The sequence below is a fragment of the Rhamphochromis sp. 'chilingali' genome (genome assembly GCF_963969265.1).
Source record: "Rhamphochromis sp. 'chilingali' genome assembly, chromosome: 1".
NCBI classification, from domain to species: domain Eukaryota; kingdom Metazoa; phylum Chordata; class Actinopteri; order Cichliformes; family Cichlidae; genus Rhamphochromis; species Rhamphochromis sp. 'chilingali'.
The window spans coordinates 27,361,340-27,385,762 of NC_137929.1; the positions used below are offsets into that span (position 1 = coordinate 27,361,340).

General features: G+C 40.4%; 1 protein-coding gene across 1 annotated transcript in view; it reads left to right on the plus strand.

Moving 5' to 3' along the window:
* The window catches only part of col25a1 (collagen type XXV alpha 1 chain), a 157,925-nt gene that overhangs the window by 69,492 nt on the left and 64,010 nt on the right, over positions 1-24,423 (plus strand). Inside the window, exon 3 of the mRNA XM_080883675.1 lies at positions 19,708-19,760. Within this exon, the coding sequence (XP_080739801.1) occupies positions 19,708-19,760 (53 nt within the window). The remainder of the gene's footprint in view (positions 1-19,707; positions 19,761-24,423) is intronic.

The following is a 24,423-nucleotide window of genomic DNA, read 5'->3' on the forward strand; positions in this document are numbered from 1 at the left end:
TGTTTGTAAATGTCAGATAAAAGTGCTCAGATATAGATAAAGCACTGTGTGACTGTGTGAATAAGATGAAAGTGCCAATCAGACAATTTCCAGATGCTACTACATGGTGGATCAAAATCTGACAAGGTCCCCAACATCACTGGCTGAAATGCAACTGAAAACCATGACAGGGAATCGACTGTGTTTGACAGATGACTGTACACAGTCAGTGTTGGGTCCTCTGTACATAATAAAGATTATTTACTTCAGCCTCCGGGACCCTTATCTTTGGAACCAGCTTCAAGTTTGGGTTCAGGAGACAGAAACTCTCCCTGCCTTTAAGTTTAGGCTTAAAACTTTCTTTTTTGATAAAGTATATAGTTAGGGTTGATCAGGTGACCCTGAACCCTCCCTTAGTTACACTACAATAGGCTTACTGTAGGCTTCCAGGGGCTTCCCATGATGCACTGAGCATTTGTTTTCACTCACTATGTGTTTACACACCACTCTGCATTAAATCACTAGTTATTATTAACACGTTAAAACCGATGGGAGCGCGGGCGTGGTCAAACTACTGGAACCATTGGCACAATCGAAAAATTCCAACGGTTCCTGAAAGCATCAACGCTGTTCTTCTTCTGTGACATTAGGGTCATTACGGTAATCCCAGGCAGGGCGCCACATCCGAATGTCAGCAAATAACACACAAAACAATGAATTATTACAAATTATTTATTTTTTTGATTTTTTTATTGGAATGTTTCAACTAAGCAAATGGTTCAAGAGTTAGGGGAGTTAAAGATGTTCATTTCTGACTCTTATCCACATCTCTTCCTCCCATCAACCCCCAACTGGTCGCAGCAGATAGCCACCCCTGCCTGAGCCTACCCTAGGTTTCTTCCTGTTAGAAGGGAGATTTTCCTTCCCACTGTCACCAAATGCTTGCTCAAAGGGGGTGTGTGATTATTGGGGTTTTCTTTGTATTATTGTAAGGTTGTTACCTTATAAAGTGCCTTGAATCAACTGTTGTTGTGATTTGTACTATATAAATACAATTCAATTAATTGGATTCAAACCACAAATGTCAAATCTGGATTCATCACTACACTGATTTTCAGTCCGGTTCTTATGTAGTTTGGGATGCCTCAGCCTTTTATCCGTTTCCCTGCCTTAAGAATGGCTTCTTTACAGCCACACTTCCTCTGAGGTGATTTGGCAAAATATAAATAAAGGCTGCTCAAGAAGTTTTGCACAAACTTTTTGATCACTTTAGAATGGCTCGGGTGTTGCACTTTTGACTTTGATGCACACTCTGGTTATGTAAGTGACTCATCTTATTTATTCTGCTATGTCCTGGGTTTAATTAGTCCCATCCCTTTCCTACTGAAGTAGCTGAAGTACAAAGATCATTTGAAGAGGAAAAACAATCATCTAAATTACTATACAGACTATACTAACAGTACTTTTTATGTTATCCTTTGTTCCCTTTGCCCTTTCTGTTAGTATATTTTGTTTAAATCTTTCCATAGCGGGAAATGCATTAATCTTAGGGTTGTGTTTATATTATAAACTAGGTAACGTATATTATGATACGACTTATAATATGACTGTAATATGAGCATGCATATATTACTTTGATTACTTTGACACCAAGAGTAAGTTACATAGAAATACAAAATATTATAAACCAAAAGTGTTCTGTCAATTAAATATTTTTATTATTTTAATCATCATTGGAATGATGGAAATTGCATTTTTCAAATATATGTGCGATTTTAGAGGAAAATGGCTGTGAGATGAGGAAGTGGCAAATGTTTGTGGATCCTTTGCTAAACCTTTAGGATCAAGACCATAATAGTAACAATATGTCATGATGGAAGGGCTGGGGCCCCACTGCCAGCTTTGCTGTAGCCCTGCAGCCACCTGAAACTACAGGTCAGGATTATAAATCATCCCAAGAGGATGAGCTCCCCCCCTCCTCCGCCCATAACCTTTGACTTGGTCAGTTTGACTGACACGTAGAGAGGAAACATGATGAGGAGGGACTTTTTCCAAACACTTTAAAAACACTCTTTGTTTTTAACTGTCAAACTTCAAGGGCTTGTGAAAAATCTCCTCTAGTTATTTCTCATGAGGCATTGTGTTACCGTGTCTGGCATTTCTCTGTTAATGACAGGAAAAAAAAATCCCCAGCTGGCGGGCATCACATATGATTTGCTATATTTTCACTGTGTTGATAAGCTAACGGTCTTATTTGGCACCAAGTATTTTGGTTAATACAATTACACTACTGCATTCTAATAATGCATTCTGCTTTCCAGATGTTTTTATTATATTTGTGTGCTGGCGTGTAATCTGATGTTGATGTTTCTTAGATCATGAGAGCAGTGGACACCATGGTTCACAGTCTGTGTCACTGGTTTTACGTAAAGCTGTTGGGGGCAGATGGTGCTGTGATATTAATATCACGGCTCATGAATATGAGTTTTATGGCGTGTTGTCTGAAGGCAAAAATACCGGATTCGATTTCATCTTGCTGGTCTTGCTCAGTAATCTCTTTTTTATTACTTTTAGGTTTAATGTGTACATTTAATTAGAAACACTGATCGGAATATTGACACAGTTTGAATGCCTGTTGAATTCATAGTGAGACAACCTTTACTGTGATATGGATAGACGTAAACCAGACAAGCAGGCAGGCAGCGTTTACTGGTGGTTTTCTACTCTAGCACATCCTTTTTGCCTTGTACACTCATTTGCACACCTTTTTTTTTATTTTGCACTTTTGAGCTTTTGCATGCACACACTCACACTGTACTGATGCGCTGGACGGCAACCTTGGGTTCAGTACTTGCCATAGATATTTTTGACATGCAGATGGGAGAAGCCAACTGACCTTTACATCAGGAAGCTACATAAGTAAGCTAGGAACTATGAAAGGTAGGCTTAGTGTAGAGAATACAGCAGTGCACTGCTAACCTCACCTACAGCCTCTCTGCAATTATTGCTCATCTGCATGCCACTTTGCAACCCAACTCAGCTCCAGCTCTTCCTTTTCATATTGCCTGTATTAATCAGTTTTACATCTATTATGTATTTGGGTCTTACTGTTGTACTTCATCCCAGAGGCCTACACTCTGTGCACCTGGAAGGTTTCTGCAGGAAAATGAAAACAGATTTTCCACCACAGTTGTCAAGTTTCTTTAATAGCAAGGATTTTTCCCCAAGATGGAAGCTTGACCTAACAACTGGTGTTCTAATACGGAAATAATTTTCATTAGAAATCCTTCTTGTAGCTTAAGCAGTAATGCGAGTAGGTTTTATCCAATTTATTTTGATTGGAAATAAGGTAAGAAGAAGGAATTAACTCTTATAAAGAGTCCCCTGACTCAATGCAGCAACATTGTTTTTACACCAATTACTGCAGTAAAAATGAGCGAGGTATGTATAAAGCTTGTAGTTGCCGGCTATGACTCAGCTCCGGAGGAAGATCCTTAGGAACTGTGAGTGCTTTGTGAAAAAATTGCCCTCATTAAGGGGAATTAATGGCTTACAAAAGCAACTAAAGGTGCAGTGGTTTGTGTGTGTTTTTTAAAAGGAAAGATTTGCTGAGGTTAGAAAAATGTGAGCTTTGTTCGTGTGCAGGCTGCTTTGGCTTTCGTACCAATTCATTTCCCTTCCAGCTGAATGTTTTGCGCTATGATGCATCTACTTTTGCTCACAGCCCATCATTTGAAGGCCGTAGTGGAAAGATCACCATGATTTGTGGCTTGAAATAATCCCTAATAAGAGTGTTTCATTTAAATTTAGTTGTTTTGGTCATGTCTTTTTAGAGGAATGTTGTATATCCCTGAGCATCCAGAGGGGTTTCCTGGGTTTGGGAAAATAAACTCCCTACTGGCTGACTTTCAGTGAGTTTAAGACTGACAGCCTGAAGATGACACTTTATTTTTGTTTCCACTCAGGACTCATTCACGGCTGTGAGACACTTACAGCTTTCAGCATTCTCCCAGAGCTCGTCTGAGCTACCCTGTGTTTATTTTGGTCGGTTAGGAAAGCCTTGAAATTCTGTTGTCAGGTTGTTTTCATCAGTCTTCTTAAGGGATTTGTGATACGACAGTCCACATAATATCGGATGTGTTGCAGATATGCACAGAAGTAGCCTCTTATCACCGTCGTTTTTAATCATCTCAAGTTATTTGTTTGATTTTCCTTTGTTTTTTTTTTAATGCCGCTTCCACTAACTTCACCTACCTGTTCCCACCTACCTGTTCCCTACCTGTTCCCACTCGAATATCAACCTCGCATCTCAGTCTGTCAACACCTGCAGGTCTGGTGAGAGGAGATATATAAATTGCACTTTATATATCTGGAGCCGATTTGACATACTGTGCCATTATTTTATGATTCACTGGAGTGCTGAATGGAAAAATTGGATTGTATTTTTTGCAGCTCGTGCCCAGCAGAGGGCTAAATTGGCACTCATCTTTAGTGAGGCCAGTTTTGAGAGTTCAGTGGAGCATTTTCATTTCGATACATTTCTAGTTTCAAGCCTTGATTATACGAGTCGCGCTCATTCTTTAATCTTAAACGATAAAAAGATTTAATGTCAAGTCTACATAGCTGAAATGTAACAACCGTAATATCTGCTCTGACTGAGGAGTTTTATAAGGGCAGTGAATTCAACAACTCCACGCAACAGGGTCAAAAGCATGTTGCTCTAGACTGTAGACTTTCCATTTTCCCCTTAAATCTTTCATCCCTCTATTCTACTTAAGCGATCGCCTTTGTAGCCCACCACACTCACAGCCTGTCTATCTTATATTTTCCTTTGCTGCTGACAAGATAGGGTATCTGTGACATAAGAGCCTGTACCCGTCATGCTTGCGTGCTCAAACTGTTGCAGGATAATCCACCAAGCCTGAACCCTCACGTAAGCACCAGCTTCAGACCACCGAGGTTGGCCGATAAGTTGAAGCATAGTGAAAGTCCCTTGGGAGATAGAATACAGTGAAGGGAAAAAAACAATACCGGAGTCCCAACCAAATCAGATCAAAGGGAATGGAAACGTCCCGCACATAAGTGAAACTGCAGCTTTACTGACCAGACAGTGGGATTGTGTTCGCTTAGATTTGAGGATAAGTTTGCCTAAATTTAAAAGGAAGAAAAAGAAGAAGAGATATATAAACACTTTCTTGTGCCAGACCAAAACTAAATTCCAAATCCAAAGCTAATAGATTCACAGTGATTAAAAAAAAGAAAAAGAAACTCAGTCAAGTTCTAGGAATCCTCATATTTTATAAACTTGAACCAGCAAAATCTGAATTTTTATTTTCCCCTGAAGATAACCAACTAGATTGAACTGGGTCATTAAAGAATAAAATTGCTGCAAAGCTGCTTATTGTGACTGCTAAATTATTTTGTAATTTAGTTGAACCCTCTAACCATGTAATATTTTTTTCAATAGAAACAATATTGGGGATTGTCAGAAAGGGAAAGGGTCATTGAACAGAAAGTAATACGATTTGTACAGAGCAGAACTTCATGGAACTGGTTTCATTTTATCGGAAGTGTCAATATTGATCAATCAAATCTTAGAGAGTAAAGACCAACGGTGGTTATGGCTTGTTTTGACACACTGACTCCATCTGAACTGAAAGCTATTTGCTGTGGTAGCCTCTGTACAGTTAAAAAAACAAGAACAACCACAAGCAGTTAAAAAATAGGATCGCAAACCATGCTAGTTGTTGGCTATCCTACAGTATCCAACCAAACATGACACTAATGTAATGAGGATAACGAACTGTATTCTAGTTTATTAAAATAGCTGAGTATCCGGTTGTTCAGTGATGACGCGACGAATCCTACTTCCGGGTCTAAAGTAGTCTGCGTTTAATATGGCTTTTGTGTTGTTAACATGTTTAATGTTATGTATTTTCTTCTATTTGATCTCAAAAAGCTCCTAAAACAGTCAGTGATCCCTGTTGACCTCCCTCGGCTTTTATTACCACTAATCATTTATTTAAGCTCAGTCTTTAAAACCTTAGGATGTAACTACAGCCCAGCCCATGCAGCAGTATATGAATGACTAACCTCGTATTGTGGATGGATTATCTCAGTTGTTCTCCTGGCTGAAGTTTGGTCCTTTTACAGCATCCTGCCATGCGATTACATTTGTTCCTGACCACCGAGAACACTCACGGTAACTTTTATCGAGTGGAAAAAAAGTTAGCTTGTTTATATTATGCTAACATAGCTGTGTCGCTAGCGGTCACCTAGCACATCATTATATACCAGCTAGCCCAACTTCAGTAACCCTACAAACGTCACTGCTGTTTAGTTTTCTGTCTTCATTTATGTTGGAAGTGATAGCAGAGCTGTACGTTTTAATTTGTTTCCAAAACCCCGCAGTCAGGACATGCTATATTGTATTTAGATAGAAGCTAGCGAGCTAACTCCCTGCTAACTTCTAACTCCGTTAAATGTCATAAATTCCGTTTTCATGGATGCCTGGATGTTAAACTCAATTGTTACACCTGGTAGAGCAGAACGCTGATCATTTTATTAAAGATGAAAGACTTTAGACAGTTTTTCAACTCTCAGTAATGCCATAGTGATCGTTTGATATGTGGACCTGCAGCGGAGTTTAGACCCAGACACGGCTAGTGACGTCAGACTGAACAACCGGATTGTAATAGCATTTTGGACTTGAGCGCTGCTGGCTTTTCTCCGGTGACTTCATTGGTTTGAAGAACTGTCCTTGAGCAGTTTGGGGCACTGTGGTCCATATTGTATATCCCAATGTCTTTTAAATCCAGCTACACACACATATACGCACTCACACACCACACACCATTGGCTCTCAAAACTCTGGTGTTGATAAGGTCAGCCAGCAGTCATAGCGTCCGTTAGCAGCAGGTATAGGGTTACACGCGATTCCATCGTGACATTTAATAGCCACAAAAGCCTTAAACACAGATAAAGTATTTCATTTGAACTTGAACAAGAGAAGGATCATTTGAAGCTAATCATGCACGTTATGTCCCAGTTACAGAAATCCTCTTGTGACGATTTTAGCAGCTCAAGCACACACACAGAAGAAGGTGTAGTATGTATTACTATGCATGTCGCCATCACTATGCTCGGTGCAATGGTCGCCAAACACGCCCTTCATAAGCTTTCAACGTATCTTCTGGCTGATCCCCTGAAGAGCCATTTGGCCACGTCTCAGTGTGTCCTCAGTTTCCTTGGTGTTCAACAGGATGCCTCAGAGCTGCACTTTAGAAGGGTAAATTTAGACTCTTCCAACCTGAATGGTCAAATCAGTTTAGAGGTCAGGTTATGCTGAAATAGATTTTCACTAGAATCCAATATTTCACATTCGAAAAATCACACAGCACAACAAAAATGTCACAAAATGCATATTGATAATTTTTCTCCGCGCACCAGGCACAGCGGAATTGGTTCGGTTTGTCCCCAGTATATTTTTTTGCTTTCTTATGACCACTACTCATGCTAGGGCCTTTGTTTGGGTCCGAATTTTCTCCGGGACCCAGGTCAGATTCTTTTCAAATATTTATCTATTGGCAGTAGGTGCTGCGTCATCTCACAGTATGACCATTATGTCATTTGTTCTTCGTCTTCTTCAGTTTTACTGGCAGATGGCAGTTGGCAACCCATTTAATTGGGGCAGGTAGTTGTACTGTCCTTTAGTGGAAGAGAATGTAACTGTTCTGCCCATTACTCACGCCGGTCGCTTAGGGCAGCGGTCCCCAACCTTTTTTGTTCCACGGACCGGTTTATGTCCGACAATACTTATACCGACCGGCCTTTAAGGTGTCGCGGATAAGTACAACAAAATAAAACCAGTACCGGTACCAAAAAAAAAGAAGAATTATTCATAACACACAGGAAAAGACCAAGGGAAACTGAGTTAACGATAAAAACCCTGAAAACCATAAATTTCACACCCGAGCCTCAACTCTCGCGGCCCGGTACCAAACGACTCACTGACCGGTACCGGTCTGTGGCCCGGGGGTTGGGGACCGCTGGCTTAGAGGACTAATCAGGTGGAACCAGATAACCTTCTACGGCACACCCATGTGCCACGGCACAGTGGTCGGGAAACACTGGTATATGCCGAGTCAAATAATTAACTCTCGGTCACTCTTTGTCCCTCCTTAACGCTGTTATTTGAACAGACCAGTGTTGAAATGAAGGCACAGGTGGATGAAGCTGCAGTTCAGTGAAAGTTGACTAGACAGTTGGCCCTAGACGGCGATTTTATCATGACAATTAGATTAGGTTTTATTTATCTGGTAGATTGGAAGCCCTCGTGCGATCTGGGGGGGAGGACATGCCAAGATATGACTTGGTTAACACTAAAAAGAAACCATTCATTTCCACTGTGGATTACACTTCACCGTTGCTAAGCCAAGCTGGGCTCATCCTGGCGTTTTTATTTTTCATTTTCACAAGATGAAACGGTATAGCTAACAGTCATGATGTTACCCATAAGTAACACTCCCTTGAATGCAAGCACATGTTTCCAGGAATGTCCTCGGGATACAGTGAAGGTTCCTGATAGAGTCGTCAGGAAGGCCGACTGTGCCAGTTTAACTCCTTGCATTAAAGCGACGCGACTTGGCCGATCGATTGGCTTATTACTGACCTCCCCTCATCAGGGAGTGTGTTCTGCTTCCATCACGACCGCAGTCAGTTCTGTGGGGAGGATAATTGCAGTGTGCAGCTAACGGGGTGGGTCTCAAGTATCCCAGCACTGAGCCTGCTGCCAGAGGAAAACACATTGATCTCTGAAGGTGATGAAAAGGCTCTCTCTCAAAGGCCTTACTTCCTCTTCAGGAGCGTTCAAGCCTTGACACTGAACCGAAGCGAAAACGTGGATGATCCACGCACGCTTGCCAACCATAGTCATAGTCACGTCATGTGTCTTCTGTGACAAAGCTCTTGTTCGGTTCTGTAATGATTTTCAGTCCACGGAGCTGGGCGTTAAACGTGTCTGAGTGAGTGTACGTCTTTATTATAAGGTTACCTTTGAAAGACGACTGCAGGACTGTGCTAACTGGCAGTGTGCTGTAAAAAAGAAAAAAAAGTTTCACTTGGAGACTGTTTTCGGGTTTTTTTAGTGTGGCAGAAGGAGAGGAAGATGCATTTTTAATACCGGTCTCAGTCTGCTTGACGCAGCGTTAATGGAGCCTGCAGCGATAGACAGTTCCTCACATCCTAATGGATTGATTGGTTTAATGAACTGATAACTGGCATCTGGACAAACGCAGCGCAGAACCCAGCCAACGTACACACACCACATTCACATACACAGGCACAAAATTGCCTTATTCATCAGGGACGGATGGAGAAACGAATTCATTTCAAGCTGATAACAACATACCCTGACCACTGCTGAGGGTGTGCAGGGATGCTCCCAGAAAACATGCGTCATTAAAATAAAAATAAAAAAATCAGGATCTGCTTTCTGCGTTGTAATGAATCCTGGTTCGTGTAATTAGTTTCCAATTGCTTCGTGGTGATATCTTGGGACTTTCTGACATTAACCAGTGGGCTGTTGGTGCTGTGAATTAGTTTGAACTTTAACGTAATAACAACACAACATGTTTTTCATGGCGTCTTGTAATTAATAATGACAGAACTGAGTTTCATTAGAGTTTATGAGGCGGGCGACGCTGTTCATTACTTCTCATGACTGTTCATTAGATTACATTTAGGCTGTAATCAGTGAGATGTTTTGCTTTACTGTAGCTTTACTGTCTTGAGTAGCACTCTGTAAACAAATCTATCTGCATCTAACAATAAATTTGTTACAGAGACAATACAAAGATGTCTGTGTAATGGCTTTTGATTGGCACTGAAATAGATACAGGAAATGCCCTGTAGCATTGCAATGGACTGGATAAATAAATACAGTGCTCACTGGAGAAGATTTTCTGCGGTGACAAAATGACTGGACAAAGAGAGGACAGTAAATAAATGTAAAAATCAGACACAATGTGCCTCTCTTTTTGGGGCAACGAATTAAATATAATTGAAAATAAGTATTTAGGAAATGACTATAATCATCATATTTATTCAGTTGGAAATAACGATAATGAAGATATATGCCACAGAATCAGAGAATAATGTGAAATATCCTTTCAAACACTGTTTTTCTAGGTCGGGCTGGGATTTAAATGCGGGTCTGGGGAAAATTAAAATAGGCCCCCAAATTCTTTTGCAGAGTTTGCTGTTTATATGAAGTTGCCAAAAACCTTCAAGAAGCTGTTAAAAGGAAAAAAAATATAAAGAAGAAGAAGTAGTTGGGGTTTAGGGTTAGTAGCTTTGCACTCTCTAAACAAGTTAACAAACCTTTTTTTTCCTTTTACCTACACGTGTTACAGTCCGCCGCTTATTTTTGGCTCGCAAGAAAAATAACCCCAACAGTTTGAAGGCAGTTAAAGAACCGCTACCATTAAACATGGCTGATAATAGGGTTGCTCTTTGAAAAGACGTAACTATACACGCTGACCATGCTGTAGTCTGTTCTTTGTATCAGATAGCAGGAATTTGGACCCTTGCCTCTCATTTCCAGGACTTGAATTTCTAGTGACACAAGTGAAGCTTGCTATGTGAATGTGAACTGCAAGCTGTACGTCAGAGTACGCACATCCAACCATTGGTACAGTTGGTATAATCCATGCAACTTTTCTGTTCTTTGAGTAAGCCATTAGACATGATAACGAGGGAGTCCACCTGACATGCTGCTGCTAATGTTTAGAGTGTAATATGGTCATTTTGGGTTTTGGAGCCTTTTAGTGCCTAACGACCTTCTCTTTGAGAAGAAGCTGTTTGTTTGACTTACTTATCTCTCTTAAACTGAACGATGTTGGGGAGGTGATGGGGTTCGTAAAGGTAGGTAGGGTCAATGAGAGTCCAAGGACTTCCTTCTGGGGCCAACTTAGCCGATCTCAAGTTTGAGAGGACTTTCCTATTTCACTCAACAATACCCGTGAGTGATGTTCCCAAGAGGGGTGTAAAACTGATGGAGAGACAATCCAGATCTTCATCTATCTTTTTGTACCACTCCGTTGACTCTTCAGAATCAGGTGTTTGTGTGAGGGGAGCACAGATGCACTTTAACGTTGGACTGCATCTGCGTAACCTCAAAGACTTCAGGGGTCAGTGCAGTAGTTCAGCAAGCTGGATTGAATTTGCTCAACGTGGCGCAATATGGAAGATCCAGATTATTAGAAATTTCGACGTGATCCTCACATGTGTCTGTCAGGTTTGACACTGAGCACTTTATTATTATTCTTTTTTCTTTTTTAGCTCAGTAAATCCGCTGACTTGAGGTTTTTGTGAGGAGCAGTCTTCTGCGTCTCTGTCTTTGCTTTTAGATTTTGCAATTCCCATTTCGGACAACAATACACAGATGAAGAGAGCAGTGACATTCATGGACAAGGATGATTGTAAAATCGTGCTTAAATTTCCATTTTTTTCTCCCTTGGACAGTGGACACATTGTTCCACGAATTAGCATTTCACGTATTGATTTATTCATTGTCATGCCGAGTAATGAGGATCTTGGATGAAGAATGTCTTCGTCTTTGCCAGACGTTTCCACAAAAATGTACTTGTAAAGTAACAGATGATTGTACAGTAGAAAGCCAGCTTTTGTGCAGCTTTAGTTCCTCTGACCTGGATACCCAGGAGTTGCCAGGTTTAATAAACTCATCCATCCATGTTGTGGTATTAAATGGACTATATTAAAGTCTGTTTTGACCAAATCCTCCTAAATCCTTGGAATGCTTTAGACATTGATCATAACAGTTGTGTTTTTTTATTAGAAATATTCCGAACATTTCAATTCAGCTTTGAGAGCCAAGGTCTGAGGCTAGTTTGGGCCACACTGTGATATTGTAGTGTTTATCGACTCAACAATGAAGCAGGCGCAACTTTAGTCACGATGGGACCTGACAGTCATGGCAAAGCCAGTGTCACTTAACATAACTGAACCAAATCCCACAAATTTTGTTCATGTCAGTTTCTGAATCATTCCCATCTGAAGTAGTTAGAAGCACTGAACTAATATGACATTTATATTGGACATTGTGTGGACATTATTATGAATAAACAGCAAGGTCAGTATGCCGTGCGTTTGGTATCCAAAGATTTGGCTGGTTAAAATTTAAATTTATAAGTAGTCTTAGAATGAGTCATGGACAAATGGCTTCATTACTGTGCAAAGTATTGAGCCACCCCTCAGTTCTTTATATTTTACTGACTCTCTTGTCATTTTTAAAGTGGTTTTGAGAAACAGTTCTGAAGGTCTTTCACAGCCTTTCTTTGGATATTTCTTTGAATTAATTTTCATTGGAGTGCTTGTACCTGACCATTTTCAGAGCAATGTTTTTCATTTGTTAAGCCAGTTAACACTGACCTTTGAACATTTTAAGCATAAAAGGCACCTAACTCAGTGGAAGAACCAGTCTCGTGTCAACACATAACAGACAACTTAGCAAAGAATTAATTTTAAACTGTATGCTTTTGTGGCAACCTGTCACAAAAGCACATGACTTGTTCCCATTTCTTTAGATGAGTCTATGAAAAATACCAAAAATGTCAAGATAAATTAGAGTTTGATAGACCAGTATGTAGGCAGATTTTGATCCATGATGTAGTACCATCTGGAAAGTGTGCAGAGAAAGTATACCTGGATAGAAAAGCACACTGTGGAAAATTATCAGTCTTAGATTGGCCTCCCCAGAGCCCAGACATCAACATTATTGAAGCAGTGTGGGACTGTGTTAACAGGGAATGGAAAAAAGGCAGCGAACATTAAAAGGAGATTTTTAAAATTAAAAGGACTTTTAATATCTTTCACGAAACCCGAAGAACTTTTCTTGAAGACTGAGAGAAAAGTTTGCGTGCTAGATTTCAGGCTTTTTCGAAAAATAAAAGTGGTCATACCAAATATTGAGTTTAAAGCCTATTAGAATTGTACAAACTCCTTATACACATTTGTCCTTATATACTTATACTTATATACTTATATACCAATTATGCTTTCAGATTTTTGCACTGTAGGTTCAGTTCAAGAAGGAGATCTTGCTTGTGGTATTAACAAACGAGTCTTTCAAAACGGGCGATTTTAGGCTTTTTCTATCTTTAACAGAAACCTTTGATGCATTTGAATGAACACTCAGAAGTACATTTTGCTTTCCTCTTTATTTGCAATTAAAGAGACCACAGCAAGTGACACAGACCGTGTTGAAGATCAAAAGTTTTAAGCTTCACTCGTGATGACATTTTAACAAGGGGCATTATAAACTGTGTATGATTTCGGCCTGCAGTTTCAGAAAACATCTCAATTTGTTCACTGTACCCAGGCATGGTGCAACTAGGCTTACTGTGAAATCTAAAGCCAATTCTCGTCAAACTTGATTTACTTTGGAGGTTGAAGCTGGTACCCTGTTTGCTATTTCTGGCATAATTTTGACTTTTATTCTCAGGGATAGCTTTATTACTTTGAGAGGGAAGCTTTGAATGGTTTGATTATGTATATCAAGCTCAGTAACAATGCTGGTATTGTAAATGAGTCCGGCCGGGGCCTGGTTTACTTAAAACTGATTGATTTGGAGAGAAAGGAGAAACGGATTCTCTGTGCTGTTAGCTGTGCCGGACCAATCTGTATTTTATGGATGGTGGGCAGTGCTAAAAAGCAATTATGTTTCAATTCCATGAAGTATAAACAAGAAATTTATTATGTCAAACAATGCATAGCTTTGAAATAAGGTTGTAATGAATGGCATGAGCAGAATTATTCAAGAACAATATAGCCATGGCTTAAAACAGCATGTTTCACAATGCTGCCAATTACTTTTTTTTTTTTTTTTCCAAATAACTTTCGAATGACTAATAGTGTCAATATTTTGGACCAATAACACTCTGCGGGGTGTAAAAATCCCACACTGCGTTGTAAGAAAGCAGAAAATTGTTGTGCTGATGGTTTCATGCTGCTCTCACAGCTAACATGGTACCAATCAAGTCAGTTTATATCCATCAGTTTAGTCAATACAATGCCGTCGCTGCTGTAGAGAAGTGATTACCGTGTTAAAGCAGTGTTTCTGCTTTGACTGGCACTGTCTACAAATGACAATTTGACAATTTTAGTGAACAAAGTTACTTTTCACAGTATGTTTGATTATATCGCATATGCACAAAAACAAGGCTCAAGACCAAAACTGTTAATTTTTTAAAGTTTTTTTATGTTAACTGAAATTAAAAAACTTCTAGATTAAGATGCAAAAGCAGATTTTATATGAATATTTAGATTTTTGGTTTAGCAGTAGTGTAAATAGTTGAATTGTCTGTTGTCGCAGGTTAGTGAATGATATTTTCGATAAACTACTCTACTAGCCTAACAAGAACATGTAACCATTGATCACAGTCCACATGATGTTATCACCACAAGCTAAAGAAAGAAAAGTCGCTAGCACTAATTAGGGACATTTCTTTCGTTGACTGGCCAGGTCACACCGCTTGGCCTGTGTGAGTGTGTTTTTACCTCATATCAGAGGTTTGCTGGATAAGGATTTGGGTCAATATAGCTCATTGTTTAATTGGATTTTATGTATCAAAAACCATTCAATAAATTGTGTTTTTCAGACATAGCTTTGAGAGATATTTGCAGTTAAGGTAACAAAACTGAGATTCTCTTTGACCAGATTTCCTTTGAATGGTGGCGATTGATATTTAATGTTTTATTCTAACAGTGCTTTTGCAGCCATCTTGATTAGTGCATGCTGTGGTTAGTGCTAATACTCACAGTCAGTTGCTGTTTGTGTGTTAATGGTAAAAAACAGCAATAAGATGTTATGTCTGTCAGCTATCATTCTGCATTTGAATGGGATCAATGCAGAGTAATCGGATCAGTAATTGGAAATTAAACATAATCTGTTTGTTATAACATGTGGATTAACTGGGATAGTTGCAAATCTATTGTCATCTATTAAAAATCTGTCTTACATATGCATAAATCTAACTGACTGCTACTTGGTGGCAGTCTGCCCGTGTTTAGAAATTATTCTGCGATTATTGTCAGTTATTATCTGTCTGAGAGTGATTGCAGTCAGCCCGAGTCAGCCCATCGTTGTTTGGTTACCTCCTACCAGCTGATATGTACAATCACCTTGTGATCAAAGTGTCTGTCCGGAGGTTGAGGGCCCTGCACAGACAACATCTGGTTGGTCCGTAACGACCTTAACTACTTCCCAGCAGACACTGGGAAATCACAGTTTTCCTAGTCAAAAGGCAAATGCCATGCTGTTTATACTCTAGTGTGATTGAGACATGAGTAAGGTGCATCCATAAAGTGTAATGGTACATCACACAAACAGGGATATCAAGACAAAGCTATTTAATGTAGTGCACTTTTTGGCACTCTAGCTTTAGCTTAGTTTTTCAGCCCTCTTTGGACGTATTTGGTAAATTTATGGTCAGCTGAATAAAATAAGCTTGTAATTCATTATATAAAGATGTGAAGGGATCACCGCAACCATTAGGATAAATGTGAGTATATCTACAGTAGTCACTGAAAACAAACGGACTGACATTACCATCAGTGTAGCCTAGTAAAAAAACAAGCCAAACCGTAATCCCTGGTTGTGCATTGTGATGTGGCTCTCTGCTGCTTCCTTTCTCAAATATAAAAGCCACCAAATAACACAATGTAAAAACACAATATTCAACACCACAGGGCCCATTTTTGTTACGTCTGACCAAAATCTTCGCCTGGCCAAACATTTACTACGAACATTAAATTCACTCTGATTTATTTCACTTTCATTTTTAAAATCTGCTGTAAAGGTTTCAACAGATTGTTCGTAGTTAGTGACCCACGTCATGACATTCCCGGCCGCATTTTTTTCCGAAACCGCTGTACACGGGATACTGTGAGAAAACAGCGGGCCAAAACAATGTTTTTGAGCAAGAGTGATGTTTTGCCTTAACAGGCAGCCGAATGTCTCCCCTCGCCCTAGAATCCAGCTGTTGATTTCACTTTTTTAAAGAGGTTCTGGTCACTTTTTTTTGTCTTAAGGAAACTTGAATACATCTGAAAACGTGTTTGGACTGGCCGTTATAGACATTGTTAAGTTATCCTTTCATTAATGTTTCATAAACTGAAATATTGTTGTTGGCTTAGAGCACTCTTCACCAAGTTTTTCAGTGTATAGTCTGGATTCTATGGCGATATCTCCTTACAGCCTATAATCTGAATAAAAAATATTGTGATGAATATTAGGAATCATGATGATATCTAAAAATCGTGTAGAGTATTTCGTCTGGACCACACACTCCCACGAAGGCAGTATTTTCTTAAAGGTTGTCAAAAATATCCTACTGAAATCAGAAGGATGTCATCTTGTCGTACAGGATATTCCTCTCTGAGGTGTCATGTGTCATTTCAAAGTGAGCAATAATGAAGTGACTGCCAAACACAGTAAACCCCCTTCTGTTTCTTTTAAAATACAAACCTATGGAGAACCCAGGGTTGATATGAACCACAGTAAAGTGAGAGTCAGGCTCCACCTGTGGTTTCATTCCTTAAACTTTGCCTGGACCCTTCACTGGCAGCAGCTGACATTATCCTGGAAAGGGTTCAAAAGGAGCAAAGTTGGAAGTGGAGGCTGAGCCAAGCAGTGGTATCAAATTGAGCACTTAGCATCATACAAAGAGTTGTGCAACATAATCCTGCGTTTTGCACCCTAATGACACATCTGGAATGTCATAAATCAGCCAAACACAGCATAAACAGGATTTTTATTTTTGTTTTGCACCATACTTACAGGCATGCATCTGGTTTGCACGCAGGGTATGGAGGTCAATTTCAGCAATTTAGATTCGTAATTAGTATGATTGTTTTGCATACTTGCATACTTTAGCTGAACATGAAAGCCTAGCATCAAAGTCATTTCTTGGAGCACCTTTTAATGCCCAAATAATTAATTCTGTGCTGTGCGCTCTCTTCAGAAACTTTCACCAATTCTATTTATTTTGCTCAATTCAGTACAGTTTTATATACAGCACCAAATCAACAACAAAAAAACTGCCTCAAGATGCTTTATACTGTAACGTAAAGACCCTACAATAACACATAGAGAATTCCAACAATCAGACAAACCTAAATGAGCAAGCATTTGGTGACAGTGGGAAGGAAAAACCTTCTCTTAACAGGAAGAAACCTCCAGCACAACCAGGTTTAGGGAGTGGCAGCCATCTGATTGGGGGTGAAGGGAGGAAGACAGGGAAGAAGATCAATTATAACTAAAATTTAAATGCAGAGCGGTGTATAAATACATAGAGAGTGAGGATGAGGTGAATGTAGAAGAAACTCTCAGTGCATCATGGGAAACTCTCATCAGCATAACTGCAGTGTTACCTAGAGAGAGTTCAGAGTCACCCGAAATTGTTTCATGACTGTGATTATCTTGAACCTCTAACATGATGACTCAATGCATTTCTTTGATTAAATAGGGATTAAAAAAGAACTCATCAATTTATTGGCAAGATAGTGTGGCTGATATAGCGTCATCCATCCATCCTCTTACGCTTATCCTTTTCAGGGTCACCGGGCGCTGGAGCCTTTCCCAGCTACCATAGGGTGAGAGGCGGGGTACACCAAGGGCAGGTCATCAGTCTTCCACAGGGCTAACGCATAGAGACAAACAACCATTTGAACTCACATTCACACTTATGGGCAATTTAGAATGACCAATTAACCTAATCCCACTAACTGCATGTCTTTGGATTGTGAGAGGGAGCCGGAGAGATTCCACGCAAACACGGGGAGGACATGCAAACTCCAGACAGAAGGGTGAAATCAAAGGATGATCTGATATCCTCGTGTTGGTGTTGTTCCCAGACCATCATGAAAATGTTGTTCCAGGTTCAACATTGCAAGTGACCAATCACATTGTTGTGACGTTATTCTTTTGCGCGCCAAGCCATTCGTGCATTTATGAAATTCCAATGTTGCAAGGACAATATCAATTCTGCTTACTGTTTATTAAAGGGTTACAGTTAGGGTTAGGGTTAGGGTCAGGGTCCGTTGATCGGCGGACAGAGGCGGTTTCACGCAGCTTTAGAACAGTTTTTTGTTTTACGCCGCTTTTTCCCAAAGTCGCAAAAGTATGACGTCACAACATTCTGATTGGTCACTTGCAATGTTGATCCTGGAACAACATTTAGTATGATGATCTGGGAACAACACCAACACGAGGATATCAGATCAACCGAAATCAAACTCGGGACCTTCTTGCTGTGCAGCAACAATGCTAATTACCACACCGTTGTGCTGCCAGATATAGCAATATCTGCATTTATAATGGCTGATAACGTTCTTCAGTCATGTTATGGCTGTTGACGTTGCATATTATATCCACCAGTGGACACGTTGCAGTTTCTCTGTTGGCAACACCCATGTTTGAAATACATAACTACACAGAACAAGTGTTAATGAAGTCTATCTATGTTTCTTGTGCCTGGAAAAAAATATCAGCTAATATATCAAAATATTGAATTTTTAAATATCGATAACAATATCGGTCTCAAAAATCCTATATCTGTCAGGTTTCTCAAGTTCTGCCTTTATAAAAACACTCCTTTATTATAGGAGTAGCCACTGATATGGCACGTTTTCCACTGCCTGAGACTGATGTTCACCCAGTTTGTTAAGTCAGAATTTGGATGTTTTTGAGGAGACACACTAGCCAGTGTGTTTGTTCACAGCTGCTAGTCAAGCGTAAAGAATACCACTGCATACAAACACACTTCTCCCGACCCTGTCACGCAAGTACTGTGACCGTCAGTTCCTCCCCCTTGAAGGCAACTCAGGCTGTTAATAAGTCATTCGAACTGGCACTAGAAATGAGTTTAGTTTAGATTTGTCATACCATTAGTCCAGAACCAGCACAGACTACAGTGGCCCTGAGTTAGGTAAGGTTAGTAAATTAATAGAAAATAATCAAACTGTCGATCCTGGCGGCTGTGCAATGCAAGTGAGAAGCTATATAAACATGGTTGCTTAATGTTTTAATGTTAAAAATGTTAAAATTCTGGCATTTTACTGTGGAAATGACAACAAAAAGCCAGAAACAAGAAAATTAGTTTTAGCGGCTGGTCTCATGAACAGACTAACATTATTACTTCAAAGTCATTTTATAAAGGAAATTAGAGATATTTACACTTTTTCTTCCTTTTTTTTGAAGCATTACCTGTATTCAGTACGATCTAGTCAAGCCATCAACTTGTAAAACCTGGCTAAGCGTGTAATTGTTTTACTCCTCCAGCTGAGCTTTAGCAGCATGATAGTGTTGACAGGAAGATGGCAAACACAAACGCGCTAGTTAAGATAAACAAATTTCAAACCTGGGCATCCGTGCTGAAAGACAACCTTTAAAAGGAGAGAAAGAAATAAAATGACAGCATGAAGCAGACCTTGGAGTTCTTTCTTCCACCTCGACTTATGTCTACATATACATAAAACCTCAATGCTTAATAAGCAGTGAGGCTGGAACGTGTTTGGTTTTCCAATGTGAACTTTTCACATTGGAGGTTTTTCCTCACCCTGGTGTGTAAAAGTGAGAGCGAGAACACTTGTAGAATATGAAACTTACACAAACAAAATGACAATCGCATTCTTCTTCTTTTTTTCCAGGACCTCCGGGAAAGCGGGGAAGAAGAGGCCGTAATGGAGACCCTGGTATGCACATTTGTGTTTGTGTGTTTGTCTGAATCTGAATCGAGTTTTCTCAATCCAGAAACGTTTAAGGAATGATTCAGGAGGACATTAGCAAATCGTGCTGCAATCATGTAAAAAGTACACTGTATATCTGTGGAGGCCAAAATAGGTTATAGATGTGTAATTTGTGGCCGGTTGGTTTCAGCGTTCGCTTGGATTGTTTGAGCTGCAGTCGCTGCAGAAACACTGTATTTTCCCGGTAAAGCTGAGGGACAGAAAAAGTGATTGGAAACCTGGTGGAAGCTGCTGATGTCCGTGCTTACGCTCAGCGTGGATATGTTTATATGCTGTCCCGAGCTCAACCCCCACAAACTCAGCAGCGACTTGCTATAATGTAATCAGGATCTCCAGTCTCCCCCTCTCCCCTTCCTCAATCTGTCCCAGCTGAGGCCTCGGGCATCAGGGCCTCAGCTGGGACGTGTCACGCAGTGACAATCCCCGGCACGGGAAGTGTCACCTAAAATTGAATTCGCAGCGAGAACACGTACTTGGCGCCCAGCTCCGTCCACGCTCCGCTCACCTGATAGCGGGAAGTGATAATGGAATCTGGAGTGTGTCGGCCTTTTGGTCGAGAGCACAGAAAACAGAAAACACTTTGGAAAAAAAGTATTAGCTTTGCAAAAGGAAGGCAGAAAGACGGGGCGAAGCAAAGTCCCCAGCCTTAGTGAGGCAGACTGAAAAAGAACAGCTTTGGTTTCGTAGACAGAACCAAACACTGGAATTTGCACAGGAAGTCAGAGGAATTCAACTGAATCATTTGAGATCTGCTTGCTGAGTATTAGTATTTTTATTTCCTGTATTTTCAGTCGAATTAAGGCTCCTGCTTTTGTTTCGAGATGTGGATCTGCTATACGTTTCTTTCTTCTTTTATTTTTTCTAATTTGCAAATTACCATAGCGATCTTGCACACAGCCTGAAAGCCTTTAAAGATTTTAAAAATTAATAAATAAAAAAATAATAATAACAAAATGAGTTTACAGAAAGACAGCGGTCCAATGTTCCGGTTGGCTGCAGATCTGAGATACCGCCAGGCTTTGTTTATGCAGCGCTTAACCTCCCAATAAACATCCACCATGCCAGCGTAGTTTAAATGGCACCACTGTTCAGACACATTTTTTTTTTGGTCTCTGTTCAGCCAGAGCAAATGCGGAGAATGTGAATTGCTTCCTCTTGACAAATCAATTGGAAACAAGCAAGCAATCATGGCCACTCATGATGCCTGGGCTGGTGAGGTACAGCGGTCTATTAAGAATAGACAATAGGGAGCAAATGTAAGGACAGGCCCTGACATTCAGTAGAATATTTGCAAACCGAAGCACTGACTGGATTGAAGTATCTTGTCGGGAAACAGATACGTGAGGATGTTTTATCTACATCCTCACGTGCACGCAGCTTTGAATGCTCTCGGTGTAATTGCAGATTGACACGCAGTTTTAGTTCAGTCATTTCCGCTGAATTCCCCCAAATAGGACGTGTTTGACTTGCTTTAAAAAGTAGATTCAGCCTGAATCCCAGAGAAACGCTCAAAACAAACTGCACTGGGGAGAAACTGAAAAGATATTTAAGAGACATTATTTATGCGACTGAAGAAATGCAGTCCTTGATGGGCAGGGGCATGCTGAATTCTGCACCGTAAGCCTTCTGCAAATCCAATTTCCCTCTTTTAAGTTCTCAACTCTGGTGGATGTTGAAGGGGAGCATATTTAATTCATGATTCACTTTAACCAAAAGAAACTATGCCGTCGCGAGTTTCCCATAAATTCATGCTGAGGTGTTTTGCAGTTTACTCATCTACAAAGGTAGGAGGAAGATTTCACCCACCACTTGGCTCCGCTGACAGAAAGAACAAATAGGAAAAAGAGACGGTGATGTTTACCTATGCATTAAAAATGAATGGGATACTTCATTAGGATCTCTTGTTTGTTTACCACTAACATATGGAAAGGAAAATTGTGGCAGGACAGTTTAGGATGAAGAAGGTTTTGTAGCATTGAGAAGCCACAGGCTCAGACTGTTCTAGCAGGTGGTCAATGCTGGAAAGTGTTAGACGTTTCCTCGCATATTTTTTCCCCGTTTGAATAATCAGGTCTGTGACTCCTGCGCTCACAAAAAAAAAGGAGGAATTGATGCTTGGATTAGGTGAGCAGTTCCACTTTACACACGGAAAGGTTGAACGTTTGTTCGAGTGGAAGTCACGGTGTGAGAACGGAAAGCGAAACCGAGCCTTGGTGACTTTTACTGTGCATTATAAAAGACATGACACGCTACAGTGTCAGCTAATAGTGCTTTTTGATTTTACTCTGGCCGTCAAGAAGCTGTAACAGTTGTAGACCCTCAAACCTTTAAGGTGCCTGCTATGTTCTTTATCGGAAATTGTACCTTTTCTTTCCTTAAATCACACTTTTTTCTTTGATTTCTCATAATTACTAGCTGAAACACTTAAAAAAACAACAACAACATAGTGGTGCAGGTTTATTAAAAACTAAGTGGTCCACTGTAACTCAACGAGCCATAAAACAAACGAGCAGTGAGGCTCAAACACGCGGCTCCTTAAAATCCCCAGCTGTAGGAGCAATTTGCAGTGGTCATGACGAAGAAGCGTTCAAGGACATAGGAGAAAAAAACCCCTATTTCAGTGTTAAAGCAGCTGGGTACCTTTTTAATAAGAACCTGAAGACCTCAAATGATTTGCAGGGTTCTGGGGAGCCCTGAAGTGCGCTGGCACCGAGTCCTTTGAGCAGCAGTAATTGGGCAAAAGACGAGTGTCACCTCACAAAAAAAAAAAGTGCGGGTATTTCTTTAACAAGCACACAACCTCTTGTAGCAGTGAAATCGGAGCTACTCGCAAATGTAAAATGCGATCACCAGGCCTGGTGACTGTTGTTGGCCCCACCGCGGTATGGTAAATAGCTGGGAGTCTTTTGTTCTCTGCTGTAAGGTAGAAAGATTACTGAAAGAGGCCATCTTTCTCCCATTCCTCATCGTCAGTGAACGCATCGCGGCAAAGATGAAATGTGAAGACGGTCCTATCCAAAAAAATAATTCTCAGCTAGAGGCTGATTTCTGTTCTTAGTAATTCTGGATAAGTGGTTCCAGTGGAATATTGATGATCTGTGTCTGTTTGATCGCTGATTGAAAACACACTAACCAGGGATTTTTCCTCTCTCTTTTCAGGACCTCCTGTAAGTATGCCTGCTTCACATCGTTTGTGATGACCCCGTAAAGGTAAAGGCAGAGCAAAAGACATGCACAGAGGTGCAGACAGCATGCCGCTGTGTAAGGTATAAGATTACAGGGGAAAAGGCACATGCAGGGGCACGCGACAAGTGCAGGTTGGGATGGTATGTGTGCTGCAAAGAGCAATTTGTGTACAAGAAAAAGAAATGCAAGCAAGAAGAAGAAGGAAATGTTTGATATTTTAGGAAAGAAAGAACCAGGTGAGGTTTATACTTCAGGCTCTCAGGAAATAATCCTGCACATAATCCTCCTTAAAACAATTACACTGGGTTTAAACGCTGATATTTAGCATTGATTAAAGAAACGAGATGTAACGTGTTAATTAGGGAGTTTTGAATGATGGAGGCTTCACTATGTTCGCTCCCAGTCTTTCCCCTAACATAAGCTAAACATCTATGCAGATTTAGCTGATGGACATAACTGTGCTATATCATTTCATAATGTATCTTTGATAAGTTGCCTAAGTGCTATTTCTGAAATGCACTTTAAGGACAAAGTTACTTTTTTAAAAGTGTTTTTTTTTTTTGCTGTTTATGTACCGGTAAAAGATAACAAATCACAATACACTTGCTGACAGAAATTTCAGCAGCTGTCTCGCTGACTTATTAAAATAAACTCTTTATCACTGGCTTACCCCTATGAGGCACCCTCACCCGTCATCTGCGCAGCCTGCTTTATAAAATTCTCGCTACCAGCATCTGTCCCTGCCAGCGCCCTGAACCCGAAGAGATTATCTCACCTCATTACACCGCCGGGTGATCGCAGATTCGCTCGTCTTTCAGATGGAAAACCTCAGAGTTTCCCTAAAGATGAAGAGAGAAGCATACATACATACATAATCGCCAGAGCTTGTGACAGTTTGCAGCAAAAGCAGGTCAAGCGGGTACTCTGTGTGTGTCGGTGCGTGTGTGTGTGTACATGCGCGTGAGCTCTGTTAAAATTTTTTATATTCCAGAAGGCTGGTGTGATTGAATAGGTATAATAGTGTGTGCCGACTGAGCTGTAAAAGCTGTAAGTTAATCCTCCGAGCCTTCTCAGACGCTCGCTCCCGGGGTTCTGGGACATAAGTAAATGCAGGTGGTCTTACTTCTCAGCCCCTCGCGCCAGGCCTTAGATCTGACAAATAAAATCATACTGTGATGTGTCTCAACAGTTGATCGGAGTCCCAGAAGCGTCGCTGAAATGTTCGTGCAGTAGGAGACGGTGGATTTGCCAATAAACGTATGGGATGCTGCTATTACTTTATCTTTATTTAGGCCTTCATTAGGATGGTTCTTTGAGTGAGACAGTGAATCTGCTGTGCATGAGTACCTGACAGTGTTCCAGCTGTGGCCAACAGGTCACCTTCTGATGAAGTCATTTATAGGTAGCACAACGTGCTCTAAATGTTTGGTA